Here is a 22,744-nt window from a genome sequence, read left to right on the forward strand (position 1 = left end):
AGTGCTAGGCTTCCTCCCAGTCAGGAGTCCCTACCCCAGCCCACTGGGAAATGGGTGAAATGGGAGAGTTTCCCCTGGTGATGTACCTGGGGTGAAGGGCTGGGGGGTGGGACAGATCTGAGCCCAGGCTCAGCTGCAAAGACTCTGTCCTAACAGACCCATCACCCACAGCAATGCGTCCCCAGCAGGACCTGGCATAAGAACCAATTGTAGCCAAAGAGCCCAAAAAGATTGAGCCATGGGTTCATCCCTCAGGACCACAGGGAGCAGGTCTCCATTCCCCAGTACCAGCAGGGCTCTGGTGGGCCTTGTTACAGCCTTTACCCCATGTCCTGAAGACAAGCATGTGGGTTGGTTCAACTTTCATGGTCCTGCCAGCATCCAGCTCACCTGCAGCCCAGTGAGACCCAGCAGTGCAGCAGCCCAGGGGGCTGCACAGTCTCAGCCCCTTTCAAACCACCCACTCAACACTTCAGTGGACACAGACACACCAGGCAGGTAGCATTTATTGAGGAAAGTTCAGTACCGGCCCAAGGAAGGGACTGACCTCACAGTACTAAAATTAACATGATTGTAATCAAAGATTAATTTTATCTGCTACTCGCTACCTTGCTAGTACCTTGTTCATGGCTCACAAACTCAGCAGGAAGGCCTGAAATCCCTGAAAAGTTATAATTCCCAGTGGTAAAACCTTTGAGTGATGCTGTCCCCTCCCTCCTCACCCCTGCTCCCCTCTATGCCAAAAAGCCAGACGTGTCCCCCAGCAGCAGCCCCCTCTTGGGACCCAGAGAAGGAGAAGGCTCCCTATGGTCCCAAGTTTCCCTTCACACTGCAGCCTGCTCTGTTGTGGTCCTTCTGCCCCATGGGAGGAGAAGACACAGCAGATATGGTCCCAGCTGGCTTCCAGACTGTTGCTTCAAAATAATCCCTGGGCTCTGAGCTTTGGGCCTCCAGTTTGCTATTTGCAAAGACCATGGAGAGAATTACCTACACTTGCAGATGCTTTGTTCCACAGGCTCTAACACTCCCTGAGCATCCTCACGGGACGGTGTGACCGGAAAGTCACTCACATAAGGCTATCCCATGCCATGTGGGAAGAGCTGTGACAAGCACAGCCCCTGAACAGTGCTGGGGCAGAAAAGTGGAGCACCAGCATCTCCATCCTCATTTCACCTACATGGACAAAACCAGCTCTGCCTGACAAGGGCTCTTCTCCGCATGGGGTCTGCCAGAGAAGAGCCAACCATGCCAAGCACTGTCTCTGACCAAACGGCAGCATTTTTGATTCAAACTATTGGTTCTCCATTGGCAGTTACCAGTTAATGCTCTAATGGTGTGTCCCTCAGTGTCATTAACCCTCAATTAGCGTTTGATTTTCTAGCTCTATGACAAAGCAGCGCCTGCGTAAGGTGACTGTGGCCTTATGCTTCCCATCTAAGGAAGGGGAGAGGGCCGGGCACGGCAGCATCTCAGGGGTTCTGGTCGTTGGGGTCACACTTCAGCATGACTTTTACCCCTTCGCCTCTCTTGGTGGTCTCGAAGGCCTCCAGAGCCTTTTCCAGGGGGAAGCGGTGTGTAACCAAGGGCTTGACGTTGATCCTCTTGGATGCCAGCAGAGCGATGGCCACGGGCCACCTGCAGGGAAGGGGAGAGCAGGAGGTGAGAGCAGTCACCAGTTTGGAGCTCCCAGGAAGGAGCCTGGAGAAGATAGATAGAAAAATCCTCAGCCTACACAACCAAGGGGAGTTTTGCCCCAAAAACCAAAGGAGGAGTCTCAAGCATCAAGGGAAGAAGGAAGTGAAAAGGAAGTGGAAATTGCAGGAAACAAGTAGACCCCTGAGATACCAAATGCAAACCAAAACTTCTGCCTGTTGCTCCCCTCTCAGCCAGCCTCCTTGCTGGCAGACTGATCACTGCAGAGGCCAGACTCACCATCTTGGTGCAGGGAGAAGAAAGGAAAAGCCTCACTCAGCTGCCACTGTCCTCTTTGGCAGAGACTTGCTCAATTTGATTGCCTTCTCACCCCGTCTGGATGGGCCAAATTAGAATGATGGGGATACAAAGGGATGCAGCAGCTCATCTAATTCCCAAACTACCTCATTTAAAGGAGCTTGACTACAGCTCATACATCCCTCCTGGGAAACAACCTTACAGCCTAAGCTTGCTCCACTAGCAAGGAACCACAGGTCTGAACAGAGAAGAAACCAGGCTTCAAACCTCAAGCACAGGAATAAACTGAGGACAGCTGAGCTCCTCCTGCCTCCAGGGCAAGGCGAGCTTCCAGGACACTCAAAGACCTGCCTGTCCACACACCCTGCAGTTCAGCTCTTTGGAGAGAGCACATACAGCCCTCAGAGTGGCTCCAGATGTAACTTCAGGTTACACAAAATGATGAAAACTCGATAAGGTTCTTGTTAATCCTGACATCAGCTGATGTCCACCAAGACTGAAAATGGGATTTCCTTCCAGGACAAGGATGGAGAACAGAGCTGGGCACCAGCATATGGCTGTGGATGCGCAGCTTGGCATAGAACGTGGTGCTTGGGATGTTGACTCTGTGTCCAGAATGAGGATTCCCTGTGTCCTTTGCTTCAAAATGGACAATTCAATAGTCAGAGAGGTGGAGGCCAGCAGGCAGCCAGCTTCTCGCAAAACACCAGGTATGGTCAGAGCCAAGCAGAGCTGCTGCTTAGAGATCTCCCAGCACTAAGGCTTGGAGCAGCTGCAAGCTGTGTGCTCCCTGCTGTGCCATGAGCCAGCACACTTGTGGACAAGCCAGTCTCTCCCCAAACACCCCCAGCACCTGGCCTTCCCTTTCTACAGGGCTTAAGAGTTGAAGGCACAAGTGTGAATTATGACTTTTGTTTTCTCTTTTATCTTGCTTGCTTGCAGAAGAGTAAGGGGTTTTTATTCGGTCTCTTCCTTTCTTTGTAGCAAATGCTGCATGAAATGGCACAGTGGGACAACCCATCTGGGGGGCCTTCTTGTGGTCAAGTTTGCAGTGCAGGGCTCATGCAGGAACCGAGGCATAAAACACAGGACACATCAGACACACTGTGTGTACCACGGTGCTGACACAAGGTTTAACAGCTGTAAGGGAAAATCGGCCTCGTCCGTGTCCCCTCTCCCTGTGGGAAGCACGAATTTCCTAAGGACAGACTTGGGAGGCACATCAGCCCACCCTGCAGGAGACTCACGTGTTGCAGTAGCGGAATATGCCCCGGATATCCACCTCCCGCACCGCGGCGTTCACGATGGGCACTGTCACCATCTCAGGCCCCAGGCCCACCAGCACCAAGGTCCCACCAGAACGAGTGGCCTGGAGAACAAACACATAAAGACATCACATTTTGCAAAACACCAGAGCCTGTGCAGTGGTCTGTAAAAAAATACTACAGGCAAGTTTTGTGGCTGTAATGGACAGCCCAGGACATGGCAGAGAGAGAAGACAGGGGAGAAGCAGGAGGCTGTCATGGCCTGTATGTGTGATACACAGAATAAATAAGGTTAACAAGCAACCTTTCAAAAATCTCTGAAGGATTTCAGTATCTAAATCTCATTCTGAGAAATGGCTGCGACTTCGGAGTACAAAAAGTACTTTTGGATTTCAAAGGGAGAGATTTAAACCTAAGAGCCTGATGCTCCACTGGGATTTCTCTCTTTGCAGCTTGTCCTGTTTGTCTCAATGTGAAACTGCATCACTTTCTCCAGGGCCTCCCATCAGGAAGTTCACAACAGCAAAACATCCTCCTCAACTGCTTTCTTCTCCTACTGGAATGAATTTTCTTAATTATTCTCCTGATCTGTACATAACTTCAGCTTATTGGAAGATTGTGGCCTACTTGTACTGCCCCCTGACACTCCCGCATGGCCACGCTTGGGTTCTGGAGGTCTTACTCTGGTAAGTGGTAAAGCACCTGAGCATCACACCAGACACTTATCCCCATGCTGACTGCCAAGATGTTAACTCTTCAGCTGTCTCTCTTACTTTGTTGTCTGATGAGTACCTTCCCTTCCCCACATCAAACTGACACTGAGCACCACGGGAGCGCAGTAAGAGCCGCTCACTGCAGCGTCACTGCAGCCAAGGCCACCCCTGCTCCACTCTGGGGACAGGAGGTACTCACATAAATGCCAGTCTGGATGCAGGCTTGCACTCCTGTACACTCCACAGTTATCTCAGGCATGCAGCCAAGCACGCTTTCCACTTTGGAGGCCACCTCCTGCGGGGTCTCGTTCTTCACCTGAACGATGAAATCTGCCCCCACCTCCTTGGCTTTTTGCAGGCGAGAGGCAGATAGATCTGGGGAAAAGGCACAACAAGTCAAGAACTGGAGCATTTCATGAAGCAGAAGGCGAGAAAGAACCTGAGCCTGCAATCTGCTTCCTACCCCCATCTGGAGTATTTTGGTGACCAGCTGCTAGATCTCTCAGGAGAGAAGACAGCATTGGTTACATGGCAGGACAAGGTGGGAAACTGCCCCTGCTAGTTATCTACTCAAGAATTTATGTGGAACAGCCAAACCAAAGGGCTTCCCACCTTCGGTGCAAGAAGACTGATATCAACGAGCCACTATCAACTGATGGAAGCACATGTCTGAGGTCTGAACATGTGTTCATATGGCAGCACACAACCAGGACAGGAAAGGGTCTGTTCTCCTTCCCTGGAATTTGATGAGGAGGCAGGGACAGGATCTGCCCACTGTTCTGGGCAGGCAGAGAAGGATAAGTGATGAGGACAACTTAAAGACACAGAAGATGCCAAAGGCTTTCCAGCTGCAGAAGATGGTAGGGAAAAAGGACTGCAAAAATATTATGCACACACTCAGTGAGTTAACCTAGGGAGGAGCCAATGATGAAGCAAAAAACCACCACTGACTTCTGCATTTTCCTTCCCAGGCTCTCAGGATAATTTGTTATTGCTCACACCCTCAAGGATACCTCTTGGAGAACACTAAGCAGAGGGAAGGTTGCTCTCACCTTGCACCCCAATCGCCCAGAAACCACCTGGATACAAATGGCACAGCACCAAGAAGCCTTTCTGAGATGCCAGGCTGAGCAGACCATCAATGTGGCTATCTCACTTCTAACTGTACTGGATGAGAGCAGATCCTGAGCTCTCTGAGGGCTTCCTCAATGAACCATCAGTAGATGCTTTCAGCTGAACAAACCTCAGAATGCTTTAGCTGTCAGCACTATGTGTGTCCCTGCTGCTACCAACCTCTCCCACCCCTTTACCCTCTTCGTAGCAGCACTGGAGGCTGCTGAGCATCTCAAGCAGTTTCTATCACAGATGAATAAGCAGGCAAGCCCAAAAAAACAAAAGGAGTAGATCTGGCAGTGTGGTGACCTTAGATACCCCCACTAACACAGCAATAAAGTTGGTGATGATAGATGTCTGCTAGGGCATGGCTGTTCTCTGGTACTCTGTGCAGAAGGATCTTTACAGCATATAAATATCTTTTGAAGATACAAAAAAATGGTTTGTACAATAGAGTGAGATGCCCTGGTATGTAGCCAAACTGTCTCTTCTTTTCCATGTTCCCTGGAAGGAAGCCACCCATCCCTCTGCAGGTACCACTGGTTATCAGGACATCTCTGGAGATAAGGAGGAAAAGTGGCATTTCCCAGGCAGAAACAACCTCCTCACCTTGCACCAAAGTGGTGGTCTACAGGGGCCTGTGTCTTGGCACTGGAAAAGATATCTGGATCAGAGGTGGAAACTGAGCTGTAACAGCCAAGGTTTTCTACACCCAAGACTGAGGAGTGAGCAATGTCTGCTGCCACAGGTCCTCAGCTTGAAAACTCAGGAAATGATGGCTTTGCCAGGGGCGTGCTCCTCTCCAGGACACACAGCACACCCACCTACCACAAACTGGAAAACACCCATCTCACCAGGGCACAGCCTTCAGAGAAGTCAGAGATGGGGATAGGGGAAAAAATACCAAGAGAAGGACGATGAGGCCTCCACTCTGATATGATCTGCTCTGAGTCAGCCCCAGCGCTGGGAGGAAGCCAGGCCAGAGGACCAGCCCTGCCCACAACACAGTGAGTGGGATGTCACTGATGGACACGTCTGCACTGGCAGCGGGTGGGCTCAGGGTGCTGGGGGCAGTCACACCCACAGGGATGAGCACGCAGGAGGCCAGTGGAAGGGGTTTCAAGAAGGGATGTCAAGGGGTAATAAAATGCAGATGAAGGAGGAAAAGCCAAGGCTGGAAATTAAGGGCAGCATCACCCTGAAAGCTCTGATGTAGGCACTTGTTCCTGGGGCTGTAGGAGGCATCAGCCACGTCTGTTCCTCTCAAGCTCTGAGCACTGGGCCTCAGGCCATGCTTGACCCTCTGCTGCCTGAGCTGCACTCAGACACCTCCCATGAAGCAAGACCATGGGCAAGAGCAGTTCTGAAGCACCTGAAGTGCTAAGAGACCCTTCTGCCTGGCACAGCTGATGTCTCCCAAATCTCAGTTGCAGGACAAGGAGACCACAGGAGCTCGACAGTGCTCCCAGCAATGGCCCAAAATCCCCATGAAGTTTGGTGTCAAAACACCAGCTGGCACCAGACACAGCGGGAACCAGCCAATTATAGTATCTGCCCAGTCACTAACATATTTTATACTGTCTCTTTGGCAGAAACACAACCAGAAGCAGAGTACTGGAGCAACAGGCCCTGCCAACCCATGCATTTCAAAGTGGTCATAAAAGTCACTCTCAGACAGCAACCCCCCCCACACCTTTCCTATAGTCAGTTCTGGTTTGCTGACCTGCTCAAGGCTCTGATAACATCTTGGTACACCTGCCCAGAGTGAATCACCACCAAGCACTTACTGAAGCTGAGAAGTGAAGGTTACTGTATTGCTTAGAACTCCAGACACTTCTGAGTCTTGAGAGGGACCAAACTGTTTGGGTTTTAAACCTTTCTGTGGCTGAACTTCACTCAACTCTTGGGAAATGGGTCAATTATACACTTAAAGGGTTGTATGTTGCCTCTAGTCAGAAATTTGTTTTCACTTCCCAGCCACTGAAGCTAATTAAAGTCCTGGCTGCCAGGCTAAGAGTAGCCTGTTCTTGTGTCTCTACTCCCAAGGAAGTTACTGAATTACACTGAAGCCTCTAATGATGCTTTATGAGGCAACTTAATAGGCAAATATTCTGGAAGCCCTCATGTCTTCTATGTTGATCTTCTTCCACATAGGAGTGCAGCTACTCATCTTCCCTGACCTTGATTCCCAGGGTTTCTGGAGGTGTCAGCACCCAGGACATCAGATTTAGATAGCACAAGGGGAATAGTTTCCCTTAAGTAAGAATTACTAAGTGCCTCACAGAGTGAGGCAAGACAGCCCAACACCACCACATGAATACCCAAGCTGTCACTTCACTTGCTGGGGAAGAAGGCTGTTCTTTCAATTGCCTCTGAGGAGAGAAACAGCTTTTCAGCGCAAGTCATGTCCACAGCAAGGCCAAAGGATGGGAGAAAGTTGTCCATAAATATCAATCACAGCCACTCAGCAGAGAAGTGGAGTAAACCAAGAGAAGAGTAGATGAGGACCCATGAAACAAATCCATCTTCTGCACCCAGCTGCAGCCCATTAGAGCTATCAACCACTCTGCTCAGAAGGCAGAACACTGCTCTGCCAGGAATAAAGCACAGCAGGGAGAGGGCAAAGGTTATCAGAAGCAGCTTTATCAGGAGAGCTGCTGTATCTGGGAGGAAAGGCAAACTCTGGCATACAGAAGCCTGGGGAAGGGTAGGGCTGAGCAGTAGTTGTTAGCCACAGTGCCAGCCACTTGCCAGGAGTCTCAGAGAACAGACCCTAACTTCCCAAAATTTGTTGACTCCTGGTGTGCCAAAGACATTCACTGCATAAGCTGCAGGAGCTGAGTTCTCCCCAAGTCAGGAAAAAGCTTTTCTAGGTATTTTGATATTTGCATGCAGCTTGTCAAAACAAACACAAACAATTTGAGCCTTAAATGCTGCTCAGACAAAGCTCTTCACAAACAGATCATGAAAATTCCAGGCAATGAATTTCAAGCACCTGGTGACAAAGCACAAGAGAGCCTTTGCAGGCAGCCACCTTGCAGGTGTTGGCTCCTAAAGCTGACTTGAAAATCAGTTCCTTGAGAAGGGCAGTAAAATCCCCAGTGGCAATGAGCCAAACTAAACCCATTCTTCAGCTCATGTCACGTACAAATATTTGATGGGACAGCACCTCCATGGGTGTCTCTGCCAAACACCTCTCAGGTGGGAGATGTCTACAAGTCAGGACCATTACCTCGGCCAAGATGAAGGGGTTAATCCCACATGGCCAAGCTTACTGAGCCTCCAACCCATGTACTAAGAACTTCCTACGGCCACCTGGAGCCCTGTGGCACACGCTACCCAGACCTGCTTGCCAAGGGTCCCCAGGAGCAGCCTACAGGCAGAGGCAACAGCAGCTCCCTGTGTTGCTAGGAGGAACACAGGCAGGCAGGAGTGGGAGTGGGGTGGCATCTGAATCAGCTGCCTCAGCCCCATCACCCCCTGCCAGCTCACCAAGCTCTTCCCCACCCAAGGACTGGGTCACTCACCAGCTCCTGCACCAGCTCAGCACAGCATGGTTCCTCACATATGATTCAAGAGGCAGAGCTGCTTTTCATGCTATAGGAACCATCATCCTCAAATTACAACATTTCACAAAATCTGAGGCCTGGACTGATCCCATCCCCCAAGCACACGCCTGTAGGGTGGGGCCAACAAAGCAAAAAGTGCCCTGGACTTGGCAGCAGGAGGATTTAGGGAGGAGAAGGCAATCCCCTGCCTTAGGTTTTGTTTCCAGCTACTACTGAAGGGTGCTTCCACAAAGGCAAAAGGGTGGGACCTGAATTTTGTCTCTCAACCCCAAAATGGAAACACACTAATTGAGAGGTCAAAAATACACCTGCCTGAAGTGTAGGAGGTGCAGTAGCAACCTTCTGAAAGGTCCAGCTTGGGGCTTTGGCCCCCAAACTCTGTAGCAACTTGTGCTCATTGTCTAGCTGTACCTGTAATGGCTCCTGCCAGCCATTGCCTCTCAGAAGCATCAGAGAGCAGCAGGAGGAGCTGGAAACACCACTTCCAGGCCCTGTTTATTAGGATTCCCTCCAGAGAGGCACATACTAATACTCCACCCATGAACAGACTTTCCATCATGCTGGGACTGCCTCTCCCAGCAGTTACCTTGCAGGAATAATTTGGAACTAGTCAAAGTGTTTTATTTTGGGAAATAGGCCCCCTCTTAAAGGTCAAAAGGACTTACCAGTAACTACCACAGCTGCTGCACCCATCATTTTGGCAATGATCACATTAACGAGGCCAATTGGTCCTGGGTAAAAGAGGAGAGAGAGAAAATACACAGCTGCCAGAAAGCACCAGCCACAGGCTCATGGACATGCCCAGAGCTCAGCATGTTCCCAGGCTTAAGGAGGCTCCAGCTGTGCAGCTCTGGGATCACAGCATCACCATGACCCCAGGGAAGTGAGACCAGCTGCTGAGAGAGCAGCTATTGCTACAGCAGGGGCTCTGTGAGGAAAAGGCCACCCCACTCCTCCCCCTGGAGCTGGCAGGCTCAGCACATCCAGATCCTGCACTTGGCATTTGGGCTTCTCCAAAGGCAGCACAGGCAGGGACAGCCTCCAGGTCCCCCTCAGCACCCTGTAACTCTGCCAACACCCCCGCTCACAGCAGAGCCTAAAGCCCAGCTTGCATCCTGCCTGTCCCCCTCCAGGCCCTGGCAGGCAGAGACCCCCAGGGCAGAATGTGTTCACCCTACCAGAGCCAGACACAAAGACTTTGCTTCCCAAAGTGACCCCTGCTCTTTTGCAGGCGTGGATTCCCACAGAAAGGGGCTCGATAAGGGCTCCTTCTTCAAAGGTGACGTTATCTGGAAGCCTGCAAGAACCAGACACAAGCAATAGTCACCAAAGAGGTCTGTGGGGGTGAGAGAAAAGCCATGGCATTCAAAGACCAAACCTGAGTCTAAACCACAATGGCAGGAGACACTCTCTCCCTTGGTCAGAGAAGGTGCTTCCAGAAGCACTGCCTCCTTCCCTCCTCTGAAGCAGCATCAAGTGAACCCAAACCATTTACCAGTGAGGTCTTCCCAAGCACCAAACAAGGGAACCACAACCTTATCTCTCCAGTACTTGGTGAGTCAGCCCCAAAACTCCTCTTCTGCTCACTCTGTTTGGAATAAACCCCCGCAGCTGCATAAGCACCACCCCAAAGGCTGCCCTATGGATGGGACCCACCAGTGAGCTCCCAGCCCCCTCATCTGGGTTGAATGGTTTAGCTTTGTGCTTTTAAAAAATACATTACTGCCAATAGTGCTGCTACAACAAGCAAAGGCAGCCAGATCCAGGTCTCCCCACCAAGTCTGGGGTGAATTCCCCCGATGCATCAAGTGTTTCAACCACTGGACTGGTCCCAGCATGCACCCTCCTGGCAGGCAGGGAAAATGTGTGCAGTGGGTACCAGCCACCTTTTGGACAGAAACAGCACTGAAGGCAGCAAGCCTAGGGGATGGAAAAAAGCAGAGGGGGCACTGAAAACCTTCTGAACTGCTGACAGAAATAAATCACAACCCTCTGGAAAGCCACCAGTGTTAGCTGTGACACAGCGGGTGCTGGGAACTCTGGTCTGTGAGGAAGGTCTTTCTGACAGCCCTGGGAAGCTGGAGGTCAGGTCTTGGCCAGGCCAACACAAAGCCAAAGTAAGGGAAATGACAGCTGTGGGAAGGCAGCTGTAAGATATCTGCATGTCCCTTCTCTACAGGAGGCATTAAAGGGCTGACCCCAAGAGTTCAGTTGTCTTAGGGTTTGGCATCACATTTGCTAATAAAATGGTCTGGGCAGGGGAGGGCAGATTTGCAGAGTGATCCCACCTCCATCAAATTACTCAGAACATCCAGTGCAGAGTCTTGCTGCCAGCAGCAGGACAGACAATACCTGCACAAACATGTGAGAGCCCACATAGCTCAGACATCATCTTTTCTTAGCAAATCTGTGCTGGCAGAGTGACTTCATGCCAGGGAATCTGCTCTGCATCAGATGGCCATGGCACTGCTGATCTAAACCTGGGAGCAGCAGATGCAGGCCTTGCATTTTAAAGCTTAAATAAATAAATAAATACATACAGCAAAGCTCTGGAAGAAGACAGCTACAAAGCAGATACTTCCTCCCAAGAAAAAAACTGTGATGTTGTAAGAAAATGTTATTTAAACAACACACAGGAAATCTGTGACAGTGGCTCCAGACAGTGAGAAGTCTGTCCCATCCAGACCAGCATCTCATCCTGACAGCAGCTGCTTGGGATCCACTTTTGAGGAAGCTTCCTGCCTGAGGACTCTCATGTGAAGAGCATTCAAATGCCTCTTTCTGCCCAACGGGATCCTGAATGCTTCCTCTGCAGTCACCAAAGATCAATTCCAAGGACATTCCTGCTTATGAAGCCACCAGCCCCTTAAAGACCAAGAAAGAACAAGCTTCACAGGCAAGAGCAGTCTTAGGGGGCTGGTACCTCAGACTATTTTATCTCCTTGTGTAAATGCACTTCTGTGGGCACAGCATTGCAGAGGTTTATTCAAGTTTCTAGTGAACTCACCAGAGTACTTAAGCACTGACTTGCTTTGAAGCAAAATGAATCAGCCCTGCCACAATTAAAAACACCCTGAAGTTTGCTGAACGGGATATGAAAACAGATGTGGAATGCTGGCAGCTTAGCCAGGCCACCCAGCATCACAACAAAAAAGCAGCTTAGCAGGGGCACTGCTCTCTGCTCCCCTGCTGCTCAGAGCAGGATGACTTTGTTTCAAATGACAGAAAAAAAGCATCAGCCACAACTAGGGAGCTTCCTGAAAAGGAGCAGCACGGCTATCTCAGCTCAAAGTATCAGCCCTTCAGGCACCATCATAAGAAGGCAAGGACATAAAAAGACAGCAGCAGAGCAACAAAGAGCAGGGAGCAAATGGGAAAAGAAAAATCATTAAAGGGTAAAACAGTGGTGACAGGAAACACCAAGAAAAGTTTGTTTATACCTGCCACCAGAGGGGATAAACTACACCTGACTGACAAATGCTTTGCAACGTGGCTGCCATCCAAGCCTTAGACATGTTATTTTTGGATCAGAAAGCAATAAAATCTGCCATGTTCCAAGTACAGACTTGTTGCTTACTGCAACACTCAAAAGGGCCAAGAGGTGATCGCTCCAGCTAATCCCTGCCAGGGTGTAAATACTTCACTGCAAAGGGAGCACAAACTCACTTGTAGCAGTAGTTGGCATTGTGCTTGTAGTAGTGACACAAGTTGCCATCATCAGGAGGAGTGGCACAGAAGAAGAGGGTTGGAGACAGGTTGTAGCGGCCACTTTTGCAGAACTCATCCACTTCTCTGGGTACACCAGGCTCGATGGCCACTCGGTCACCTGGCAGGGGGAAAGCAGCCTGAGTTACTCAGGAGGAAGGTGGGCACACAGGTATGAGTAGCACGAAACAACCACCCAAGACAGCATGAAATCCTGGCCCAGGAGAAGCCTGAGGGACATATGCTGACACACCACACCTCACACACCTCCTACCACTTCCTTCATGGGGGTCTCATCACCAAGAGTTAGTAGGAAAAAGCTGGTGTTTCAGAGGCACACACAGCAGATGGAAGCTGGGTCACCTGCACTGCAGATGAAAAGACAGCCCTGACCCCAGGCAATCACACAGTGACCAGATTTTTTTCAGAATCCTTAAAAACTGAAAGAGGAAACAATTAGGAAAAAGCAGGTAAGCTCTGCTGGCCACCACACTGCCAAGTGGAAAGGGTGGCTCCATGAGAAGGAAGCTTATGGTGCAGAAGTACATCCAGGAGTCAGCCAGGTCTTAGCTGGGAACAGAGACATCTTGATGCTATGATGGAGTAACCCAGTCTTCTGGAAGGATTCACACTGCAGGACAAAGAGTAATTATTTAATTGCAGTCACAAAAGCAGGATGGATTAAAGACAACAACTGCATGTCTGCAAGTATGCAAGGGACATGGGACAGCCCATTTTATTTGGCAGAGCAAGCCAATCAAAGGCAAATCTCTCAGCAAAGCTCTCCAACAGGCTTGCAGTCTGCCACTGGAGCAAGCAGCATGATGGATGGAAGTAAAGAGCCATCCAGCCCATGGCACTGCCTCTGCTATGGCCAGAGGGGGATGCCCTGGCACCCTTAAGGTCCCTCTGACTCCTGCTAGCTCTCCCCTGTCCTCCCCATCCTGCCAAAGTTGCTGTCATCAGTAAACTTTGCAAAATTCTCTGTTCATCCCATTTCCTAGGACACTCATGAGCACAGTGGACTGTGGAGGTCCAGGTCACGGGGCCTGGTAGAGTTGTTCCAGTGACCTCTTCCACTGCAGGAGGCCATTTGCTCCTTCAAGAACACACACAGTGAAGAAACATTAACAGCAGGTTGTTGGCAAGAGCAATGCACATGGTTTCTGAAGCTTTATCTAGTTTCTTCAAAAGGTACCTAGTGCCAGCATAAACTCTGCTTGCATTTATTAAAATAGTCAGATCAGCTCAGGATGGCCCAGGATAAAACACACCTAAGAAATACCATGAAGTACAGTGCCCAGGCTGGGTGATTAATAGCAGCACAGTCATACTCTGTGAAAGAGAAGGTCACACTGTGCAATTCACAGCTCAGAACATCAGATACATTTATCTAACCAAAAAGCACAGCCCATTCACACAGTCTCAGGAACTGCATAGCAAATAAAACAAATAAAAAGGCAGTTTTGATTTAATTACCTGGTTTCAGATGAGTCACTCCTGGTCCCACTTTGATCACAGTCCCAGAAGCTTCATGCCCCAACACCATGGGGCTCTTCACAACAAAATCCCCAATCCGACCGTGCTGCCAGTAGTGAACATCAGACCCACAGATCCCAACAGAATGCATCTGCAGGAGGACCTCTGCCAGGAAAAGAAGGAAGGTTCCTTGGAGAAAAACTTACCTTCTTGGGCACTAGGAGGGCAGCATGTGTACTGTCCCTGTGCCCCACAATGAAGGCCATGCCAGCAGTGAAACATCTGAATTTACTAGCAGGAAATAAAATGTACAAGACCTGCACGTGTACCCATTGGGATGGGTGGCAGATTTGTGAGACAGCTGCTGAAAAACGGACCCAGACATGGATTTACAAATCAGGCAAGCTTAAAATAATGCTAAGACCCCAGTCAACGAAAGCCAATACAATCAAAAGGGGCTATTACTGGAACAAAAATAAAAGAGCGAGTCCATTTAATTTTTCCATCTCCCTAAGCTATGACTTCAGCCCATGTGCCTGGGTTGTTAATATTTAGTCCTGCAATAAGATCATCTGGCATGTCCCAAGAGCTGTTTAATGTAAAATACATGTACTGATGAACCAGCAAGCATAAAAAAAAGATGAAGGGGGGTATATCTGTGACTGCCACAGCTCTTTTCAAGTGGATGCAGCATTATCTTTTTATCAGCCACATTATTATATTTTTTATTATTATTGCATTTTGGAATATTGGGGGTTTTTTGCATTGTTTTATACTTTCTGAGAAATATCTCTTTTTAAAATAAAGGAGCAACACAAGAGGAGAAAAGAAAGAGATTAGTAAAGAAAGCAGACATCAGCAGTCATCTCTAGACCTACCATTGGGACCTGGTTCCGGGACTGGACGGCTTTCCTATGGATAAAAAGGAAAAAAGAAATGCATTCAGCTGCTTGTGCATAGCCTTGGGAACACCTTGTGGAAAGTCAGTCCAGGTCAGCTCAGGAGAATCTGTAAGTAGATCAAGTTTTTGGTTCTGCCTGCTCAGCAGGACATTGCTGTGCTGTGAGGAGAGACCTGGATGTGCAGCCCCCCTTCCTCCCTCAGATCACCTCATTTTGTTGGCACAGTGGAGTAAAGTGGGCAGACACTACAAGTGAGCACACAGCCAGCTTGTAAATCCACTCTCCAAACTGTTTTGCAGCAATTTCCCCTTCCCTGTCCCTGTCCCTGTCCCCTTCCCATACTAAACCTTCCTGCCTTGAAGCAACCTCCAGTGTCAGCTGAATCCTTCATCCCACCAACTGACATAAAGATTCACCTTCCCTAACCAGAAATACTTTTACTCCATAATAACTCAAAGTATACATCAGTGGTAAACGTTACTGTAATTGGATTTAAAGCCCCATCCTCTTGTAGTTGGCATGACATCTTTTATGATAAATGCTAAAACCAGAATTGCACCAGTAGTCACTTCATTCCAAGTCACCCTTCCACCCAAAAGCTCTACAGTACTGAAATGAGTTCCCTCAGCTGCCTCAAAAGACAAAGGAATCATTTTGTTGGGTTTTACAACATCAAGATACTCACCTAGCACCAGCCCTTAGGTTCATGTCTCTAAGGAAAGCTCCATCAAAGCAGTGCTAACAATGAGCTCCTCAGAACCCATCTGCCTCTCAAAATTTCATGCAGTTTAGACCCACAGCCCCAAACTGGGCACAAGACCTTTGACCTCTTCAAAAATTTGGTGCATGCACCTTTCAGGGCCCACAGCTGGTTCTTTCTCCTTGACAGGGCATCTTCAGAAAGCAAGAGAATTGATCTCTGGACTTGAGAGATGAGCTTTATGGAAGTCCTCCAAGTATCAGCTTCACCAGTTAGAAGCTGCTATGTCATGATGAGACATTTTCTGCTGCCCTGGCTTTGGGGAGCACTGCCTTGCACCTTAGCAAGTTAAATACATCTGCAATCCCAGCATGTTCCTCAGCTTATACTTGGTACTTCACCAATCCCCCCAGAAAAAGCATGAGAAGAGAAATTCAGGAAGCAGACACTCAAAGCACTGCTCAGTTAAAATACCAGCTGGATAGCTGGTGCTGGAAGGGCTCAAATTCTGGTGTCTGGAGTGCAAATCAAAGTACAACTCAACTGAAAGAGATTTTCAATGCTCAGAACTCCATCTACATTTTTTTCTATGCGGGATGTTTGCTTTGTCCCACTAAGGGTGCTGCCAAGAGCTTTAGTTTTTCAAAGAAGTTGACTCAAAGCCCCTTATGCAGAAAATGTCTAATACATGTGCAGCCTGGTAACACATCAGAGGTAGTGACTGCCTCAGTCATCTCAAAGGAACAGAAGAGTCCATGCTGATCCATAAAGCAAACCAACTTGCAGCTGAAAATGTGTATGTGGCATTCCTCAGCCCAGAGAAAATTTTTTTTTATTTTCTTTTTTTCAGTAGCAGCTGTTCCAAAAAACAGACAGGTTGGTGGGAAGTGAATCCTCCAGCCTGATTCCTAGAAAACAGGGAGTCACCAGACTGGAAGACACCAAAGTATTTCAGGATACATGTCCTGCTCTCTGTTCACTGAGAAGCTCAGGGACAGAACTGCAGTGAGCATGTGAAGCAAATGCAGCAAATGTTGCCTATGAAAGAAGACATATAAAGAGCAGAGATGGTACATGCACAAAAACCCAAAATCCTCAAGGACAGCAAACAGGTGCCTGTGGCAACTGCCCAAGGTCAAGAAGAGAGTAAACAAAGAAGCAACCAACACATTTTTATGTAGTACAGGTCAGCTACAGAAGTCATGGTATCTGCATGGGCAACACATCCACAAGCATCAAGGGTGTGGGAAGCATGGAGAAAATAATCTTGGCTGTCATTAGGTGTCCTGCAGATACCAAGTTCAGCATTCGGTCACTGACCACAAGGTCAGTGGGGCAATGCAGTGAGTGCCATTTGCATTGAGGCAAAGAAAATCACACCCCAAGGGGGGGCAGTAAGATCCGTAAGACCACCTCTGGTGGCTCCAGCAACGAAAACATCTCGAGGAAAACTCATGCAACTGGACATGTCAGGTATGTTTGGGTATCAGCAATGCAGATGGGATGCAGCCAGCATCCACCCTCACAAGTCTCATACACCTTTCTAAATCACAGGGTTTTGAAAATGTGTTCCTTAAGGGACCACCTGAGCTGTTGTCACCCATCGTGAGTTACCTGCAGTACGGGTCAGACTGCTTGTGCCTCTAGTGAAATAGCAGCTGGATGAGAAGGGGCTGGGAGCCACACGGGAATTACCCACGCAAGCACAGCTCACCCTTTGGCACGTGTCGCTTGAGCTGTGCAGAAGTAGTAAAAAATCAACTTTTTCCCCTGATAATCATCCCCCAATCCTGCTGCAGGTATCCAAAGTGCAAGGGCTCCGCCGCCAGAACTTTCTGTACAGAGACTTTGTCCATGTTGGCTTGTTTGGCACTCGCCAAACTGGCACCCCGGAGCACCGCAGCGATTCCGCACCCATTTCGGAGCCTCCGCCTGACACCGCGAGGGGACGATGGCACCTGAGCCCCGCACACACACCTCACCCTCAGCCCTACTCTCCGGGCCTCCCGCCCCAACAGCACCCGCTACGGATTTGACCCGCTCCCCATCCCCTATTCCCCCCGAGCCACCCAAGAGGGGCCCCGGGGGAGCAGCCCCACGCTTCGGTCTCTCATCGCCCCACGGCTCAGGCCCCCCGACCATGGGGTTGCCGCGTTCCCTCCCCACGCCCAGCCCGGGGGCCGGTTCAGATCAGTGCAGCCGGGGGGAGGGGACACAGAGCGGAAGGGACCCCTCACCCCGGTGCCGGGAGCTCGGGCCCGCTGGGGATCCGAGCCCCGCGGGGAGCTGCGCGCCAGCGCTGCAGGGCGGCCCGGCCCGACCCGGCCCGGCTGCCCCCACGCCTGCCGCCATCCGCCCCGGGCCCACGGCGGAGCGCGGCCCCGCTCCCCGGCTCCCTATGCCCGGCTGCCGCCAAGCCGAGCCGAACGGAACCGAACCGCATCGAACAGCACCGCGGCATCCGCGGTGCGTCCCGCTCCCCCCGGCCCGTACCAGGCGCAGGTCCCCGGCTCGGTGCACCACCACGGCCAGATTCTGCCCCCGCGCTGCCATGGCTCGGCCGGGCTCAGCGCCGCGCTCGGGTCCTAACGCCAGCGGCTGTGCCTCCCGCGGCGGGGCCGCCCCTCTGCCCCCCACCGCCCTCCGCGCCCGGCCCGGCGCCGCCCCCGTGGCACGAAGCGAGAATGTCCAAGCGCAGGCCCCGGCACCAGGGCCGGCCACAAGCCCCAGGCCCCGGCTCCAGGGCCAGCCCCAGGCCTCGGTGTCAGGCCCGGGCTGCAGGCCCAGGCCCAGGGGGGCGAGGGGAGCCCGAAGCGTGATCCTCCAGGCCCAGGCTGGGCCTCCCCAAGCGGGAGCCCGGAGCCCCGCAGCCCGCAGCATTGGGGCCCCTCGGCCCTCCCAGCCAGGCACGGGGGTCCCAGTGTTCAGAGTGCAACATGTGCTGTGCCCACCCGTGATTCTGTGCTAAATGGTGTGGGTTGGATCATCCCACCACCGGTATGGAGCCAGCATATGGAGTCAGCACCGTGCCCTTGGGCTAAAATTCAATAAAATGGGGTGGTGGTGGGGTGGAGAGAGTGGACTTGCACGGAGCCAAGCAGAGGCAGCATCGTTGGGATGTGGATATCTCAGCTGGGGGAATGGCTTATTGGGAAAACCTCGAGATGACGGGGATTCTGGGTTTCAGGGTTTAGAGGTTTTCTGCCCAAGATCCTTGGCTAGTGGAGTTGGCAAAGATCTCAGGAAGGTTAAGCACTCCAGTGCTCCCTAAGAGCTGAAAGCTTCCCCAGCTTGACTTCCTTGGAAAAACATAAAATGTGCTGGAGATGTCTCACAAAGTTGCCAGAACCGGCTAAAAATAGCTTGCACTTCTAGTATTATTGCTTCCTCCTGCTCCTGCCAAGGGGTGTATCTATGAATTTGTCTTCCTCATTGCAAAAATGTTTCATGTCTGGGGCAGAGGAGGGCTGGTGCCTTTCTCGCCTCCCTGTAGTGCTTATCTGAGTCCCAGTCAGGACGAAATTAGTGGCTGGGGCAGGGGAGGGAGCGGGTGTGCAAGGGAGACTGCAAGGAAATGCCTCACTCCATGTTTACACAGCAACACGATTCCTGCCGCATCCTCAGAGGATGAAGCAGGAATGTTTACATTTCTGCAAAGTGTGAAAAAATCATAGAATCACAGACTCATCATGGTTGGAAAGGGCCTTCAAGGTCATAGAGTCCAGCCATCAGCCTTACAGCAGCTTAACCTCTAAATCATCTCCCAAAGTGCCCCCATCTACCCATTTTTTGAATGCTTCGGTGAGTAGGGATGGTGACTCCACCACCTCCCTGGCCAAGTGGTTTCACTTTTATAGTGAAGACATTTTTCCTAATATCTAATCTGAACCTACCCTGGTGCAACTTGGACCCATTTCCTCCTGTTCTATCTCTAGTCACAAGGGAGAAGAGGCCAATGCCCAGGTCACTACCACCTCCTTTCAGGTAGTTGTACAGAGCAATAACGTCCCCCTCAACCTCCTTTTCTCCAGGCTACGTTATAATTGTTTTACAATATAAACCTAATAGAAATTCTGTTGCCACAGTTATGTATTAGGCACCAGAGTAAGAACAGAAGTTTTCCAAATTTAATTCCTGGTTCTTTTGAACAGCTCCTATGTAGCACAGAGAGGTTACTGTAGATGTATTCAAATAAACCACAGGAATCTGTGAAAACTGTATTTACTCCCCAAAAGGCAAGGACTCAAACTTCTACATGCCTCAATGACTTATGTGTAGAGAGTGAATATTATCACCTGAAATTTGGCAATAAATTAATTAGCAGTTGATTAATAACTAGATAATAATATGGAGAGAATTACCTAATATTACCTTGAAAATAAAGTTGCTTTAAATGGCAGGAATAACTTCCTATATTTAAAGTTACTTAAAAAAATTATTTGTCAACATTCACCTGAATTGCATTCCCTGGAATCAAAAAACTATAGAACTTTTCCATGAGGTTTTGAAATAACTGATTAGCTTTTTTGGGTCTTCCACCTCTGTCACTGAGAAGCTCTGGTTTATTTATCCCCACTTCCAGAAGGTAAATTCCAACCTTTAAATCTTGAACCTTGAAAGATGAGTAACATCCATCTCTTGCTGTCTTCTCAAGGCACTCATTTGCACCTCTCCTTTTTGGGATATATTTGCCTCTAACCTTGATTTGATTTGCCATGCCAATTGTCTCTTCTGGTTGCCTGGGAAGTTGGCAGTTCCCAAGCAGCCTTATCCTTCCCTTTCTCAAGGGAAAATAGTCCCCCAAAAGAGTTCCTTTGCTGTTTTATGGTTTTGAGTGCACCATCAGAGAGCTTACCTTCTCCTTGACCTCCACTGGGAAGATAAGAGGAATGTATCGGGTTCTGACGTTCCCAAATGCCCAGCCAGCTGGGCAGTGACAGGAAAAGCTCCTGGGAAACTTCGTGGCTGATGGTTATCAGTTTTTGCAGTATGTTTAGGGTCAAGACCTTCAGCCACCTGTGCTCACATGTGCAGCCACTGACTACACCTTTTCCACTGATGCCGTGATTTGACCCACCAGGTATTTCCTCAACATGTACTTACTTGCATAGCTTGGATTTATAATGAAAAAATTTCTGAAGTCATCCTTGGCTGCTGACTTCCTTGACCACATTTTGTTGCATCTTTGCAGGCTAAAAGTCCAGGCTTGGTATCATCGCAATGGTTACTATCTAACATATTTTTCCCCAGAAGAATACATCTCAGGGATTCATTTGAAATGTCTTTGTCCCTTAGAGATGTGTCAGCATTTTAAGATCAGGGAGGCATCTGCATTGCCCCTTGCTGAGGGAGGTTTGGTTCCCCACCTGACTGGGGATCCCTCTCCAAATCTTTGCACCTGTCCCCCAGCTGCACCATGCTTCTGGTAAGCAATTTCTTTCCTTTCCTGGAAATTCCCTACAGCAATTTGAGCTGTCACCTCTTGTCCTTTCACTGGTTGTCTCTGAGAATTGTCTGAATATGCCTACCTCTAGGTAAATGAAGGCAGCAATTATATCCCCTCCCATCTCCTGTGAGACAAGTATAGATCCTTCAGCATCTCCTCATGTGCCACCTGCTCCTGTCTCAGCCACCTTAGTCACTCCTTGATGGTCTTTGCAGTTGACCAACCTTTCCAACACAGCTCTGGAAGGATATACTCAAAGTCCTGATTCCATAAAAACAGGCAAAATGAAGCAGTCAGTGATGTTATTTAAATGGTTTTTAGAATGGTTTGGGTTGGAAATAACCTTAAAAAATCATCCAGCCCCACCCCCTTGCCATGGTCAGGGTCACCTCCCACCAGCCCAGGTTGCTCCAAGCCCCATCCAACCTGGGGCCTTCAACACTGCCAGGGATGGGGCAACCACAGCTTCTCTGGGCAACCTGGGCCAGGGGCTCAGCACCCTCACAGGAAAGATTTTCTTCCTAATATCTCATCCCAATCTCCTTGCTTTCACTTCAACCCATTCCCCTCCTCCTACCACAAGTCCCCCTCCACTGCAGCATCCCTTTCTCTGTGTATCACCCTGAAGCCACCCCTCTGCCTAAACCAGGCTCTCTTGGTTATGTCTTTGGGTTTTTATTTCTGATTGTCACACACCATCGACTCTAGAGTGGTGTCAGACCCAACCACAGGGCACTCAGGTTCGAGCCCAGAGAAATGGCTTGGTCCAGACTTACCAGTGCAGTCAGTAGCCTTTGTTTTGGGCTTCTGCTGTTACTTATTTTTCCAAGAGAAAAGACCATGGTTTTTGATGAAGGTCAGAGAAGTTACCTGTGTGCTTCTCAGAGCTTTTCCCAGACAGAGAGGGGACCCTGGATTGTGGTGTGATGGACAAAGAGAGGGTAGTGAGGAGCAACAATAGAGATTGGATGATGCGTAAGGAAGCAGCTCCATTCCCCACATAGGACTGGGGACATGAGGAAGGTCCAGTTCAATGTCCCCTCTTCCAGTTTGAAGCTGTTACCCCTTGTCCTATTGCTACATGCCCTTGGGAGAAGCCTTTAAGATGAGCTGTTAGATTGGTCTTCGGAACAATTTTTGGAGTAGGATGTATCACTCTGCAGGTCAGTTCAGCCATGCAGCAATCACAGCCCATGGGGATCTTCTACCACTGGGAGAAGAAAGTCTACAGCCCACATGGTCTGGGGACTTTACACCTCTTGCAGAGGAGACAAGAAGCCTGCCCATGAGGAACCAGAAAGGTGAGCCAAGGGATAAGTGAGGGAGTGGGGAGTGAGGGAGTGGGTGATAGCAAAGATGTTTAATGTGTGGGTGTTGGCCTTGAAGGCAAAGAACAGGGCTGCCTGTGACTCTCTTTAAGACCCCAAAGGGGCAAAAGAGTTGAGAGGAGAAAGGCAGCCTTGACTACTGAACTGGTATATTAGTTTGGTATGCCCTTGTTTACCATCAAATGCTGACTTTTTTCTAAGGTGTTTGCATTAGAAGGTGGCAGAGACCACGCAATACTTTTATGACAGTGATGTAAAACAAGTTATCGTTGCCCCTGGAATATCATCCCAGGCTTATAACTGAGAATGGTCATTTAGCAGTAGACAAGAGAGGGACTGAAGAGGAACTGGTTCCTCTTTCACTGAAGATGTCAGGGTAGGCAATGAGTTTGTAATCTCCAGGGCTTGCTTCCTCCCCTTGGTGAAGGTGCTTTTCAAGTCATCAGCAATTTGACCAACATGCAAGAACCTACGAGCATTTGTTGTTACAAGAGCCACAGCCTTGGGAAAGAAGGACTTTATTTGGCCCCACATCCTGCTATTCTCATCAGTAAGAGAGGTTTCCCTGAGTCCT

At 49.7% G+C, this 22,744-nt stretch overlaps 1 protein-coding gene across 1 annotated transcript; it reads right to left on the bottom strand.

The window, feature by feature from the left end:
• Positions 1–491: 491 nt before the first annotated feature.
• SORD (sorbitol dehydrogenase) lies at positions 492–18,117 on the bottom strand. Its single transcript, XM_071754534.1, has 9 exons — positions 17,890–18,117; positions 14,673–14,706; positions 13,795–13,959; positions 12,277–12,436; positions 9,789–9,907; positions 9,276–9,341; positions 4,128–4,303; positions 3,198–3,319; positions 492–1,635 (listed from the first exon to the last, which is right to left on the bottom strand). Exons 1-9 carry the CDS (start codon positions 17,947–17,949, stop codon positions 1,470–1,472), a joined length of 1,068 nt encoding a protein of 355 aa, XP_071610635.1. The 5' UTR covers positions 17,950–18,117; the 3' UTR covers positions 492–1,469.
• Positions 18,118–22,744: the final 4,627 nt, after the last annotated feature.

Source organism: Heliangelus exortis, chromosome 11 (genome assembly GCF_036169615.1).
Source record: "Heliangelus exortis chromosome 11, bHelExo1.hap1, whole genome shotgun sequence".
NCBI lineage: Eukaryota > Metazoa > Chordata > Aves > Apodiformes > Trochilidae > Heliangelus > Heliangelus exortis.